General features: G+C 47.2%; 1 protein-coding gene across 1 annotated transcript in view; it reads left to right on the forward strand.

The window, feature by feature from the left end:
• PROKR2 (prokineticin receptor 2) overlaps positions 1–1,508 on the forward strand; it is a 25,440-nt gene extending 23,932 nt beyond the window's left edge. The window contains exon 3 of the mRNA XM_012639266.1: positions 479–1,508. Within this exon, the coding sequence (XP_012494720.1) occupies positions 479–1,175 (697 nt within the window). The 3' untranslated portion in view covers positions 1,176–1,508. The remainder of the gene's footprint in view (positions 1–478) is intronic.
• The last annotated feature ends 442 nt before the right edge of the window (positions 1,509–1,950 follow it).

The raw sequence follows: 1,950 nt of genomic DNA on the forward strand, positions 1-1,950 counted from the left end.
CTGACCTTGAGCGATCCACCCGCCTCGGCCTCCCAGAGAGCTAGGATTACAGGCGTGAGCCACCGCGCCCAGCCTGCAAGTATTTCTTGAACACCTACTATATACAAAACATTTTACAAAAATTATCATTGTTAATATTCACAGCAGCCTTGTAAGGTAGGTATCATTTTATCCCAGGTCGTTTTTGAGGAAATACACCTCAGAGAGATTGGGTAATTCATCCCAGATCCAAAAGCCAATAGGAGAAAAGCCAGGATTTATTCAGCCTGTTTGACCCAAAGCTGGTGCTGTTTCTGCTGAACCACTCCACTACTCCAAACGATGTTGCTAAAATAAGATGAAGCTTGTTGAAGCTGGGTAACAGATGCATGGAATTCATTGCGCCATTTTGTCTGTTTTTGTGCATGCTTGGGGTTAGTTAAAAACTAATAATGTTTTCAAGTATACATCATTATTGTCGTGTTCCCTCCATCACCAGGTATCTTGCCATTGTTCACCCCTTGAAACCACGGATGAACTATCAAACAGCCTCCTTCCTGATCGCTTTGGTCTGGATGGTTTCCATTCTCATCGCCATCCCGTCCGCCTACTTTGCAACAGAAACCGTCCTCTTCATTGTCAAGAGCCAGGAGAAGATCTTCTGTGGCCAGATCTGGCCTGTGGACCAGCAGCTCTACTACAAGTCCTACTTCCTCTTCATCTTTGGTATCGAATTCGTGGGCCCTGTCGTCACCATGACCCTGTGCTACGCCAGGATCTCTCAGGAGCTCTGGTTCAAGGCCGTCCCCGGGTTCCAGACAGAGCAGATCCGCAAGAGGCTGCGCTGCCGCAGGAAGACGGTCCTGGTGCTCATGTGCATTCTCACAGCCTACGTACTGTGTTGGGCGCCCTTCTATGGCTTCACCATCGTGCGCGACTTCTTCCCCACCGTGTTCGTGAAGGAGAAGCACTACCTCACCGCCTTCTACGTCGTCGAGTGCATCGCCATGAGCAACAGCATGATCAACACTGTGTGCTTCATGACCGTCAAGAACAATACCATGAAGTACTTCAAGAAGATGATGCTGCTCCACTGGCATTCCTCCCGCCAGGGGAGCAAATCCAGCGCCGACCTTGACCTCAAAGCCAGCGGGGTACCTGCCACAGAAGAGGTGGACTGTATCAGGCTGAAGTGACCCACTGATGTCACACAATTGAAAACCCCAATTCAGTACTCAGAGCATCACCTACCATCAACCAAGTTCATAGGCTGCATGGGAAAGAATATCTGTGTTCATGGCTCCCTGCCCTGAAGGAGCTGGACGCTTCTAAGTCATAATATGTAGTGTTACAACTAAATGCAAACTGCAGCAGCTGACATTGACTGATATCTGCTCAACACCTACTGTGTGCATGTTGACAACAAGGAGACTAGATACAAGCAGCAGCAACTGACATTGACTGAACACGTACTGTGTGCAAACCACACCAATAAGATTAGACAAGGACAACAGGAGCTGACAGTTACTGATTGATTACCTACCGGGTACAAAAACATTTGAAAAATCAAACAAAATGGCAGAAGCTATCATAGTATCCAGTTATGTAAATAGCCAGGCAGAGGCCACAGATAGTTTTCTGGACTTAGCCTCTACCTTCCCTTATTCAGTATCAGTGCACGAAGGTCAAAGGCTATAGAGCAAGGCACTCACACAGGCACTGAGACACAATGGAAATGTCAAGGATAAGCTCCCAATGTGGGGTTTACAGCCTCATGGGAAGAGAGTTCAAGTTTTCCCACCCAGCTCCTGCTACCTCCTGGGACATTCTTTAGGATTCTCGCTGCCAGAAAAAAATTTTTCTTGCAACCAAGCCAGCCTGATGTGGATCTAAATGATGTAATCTCAAAGGAAAGAACCCAAAAATCTCTTTTCTACTGATGCTTGAAAGCTCATCATTCTATTGGGTGAA

This window comes from Propithecus coquereli, unplaced genomic scaffold (assembly GCF_000956105.1).
Source record: "Propithecus coquereli isolate 6110/MARCELLA unplaced genomic scaffold, Pcoq_1.0 Scaffold139, whole genome shotgun sequence".
Lineage (NCBI taxonomy): Eukaryota > Metazoa > Chordata > Mammalia > Primates > Indriidae > Propithecus > Propithecus coquereli.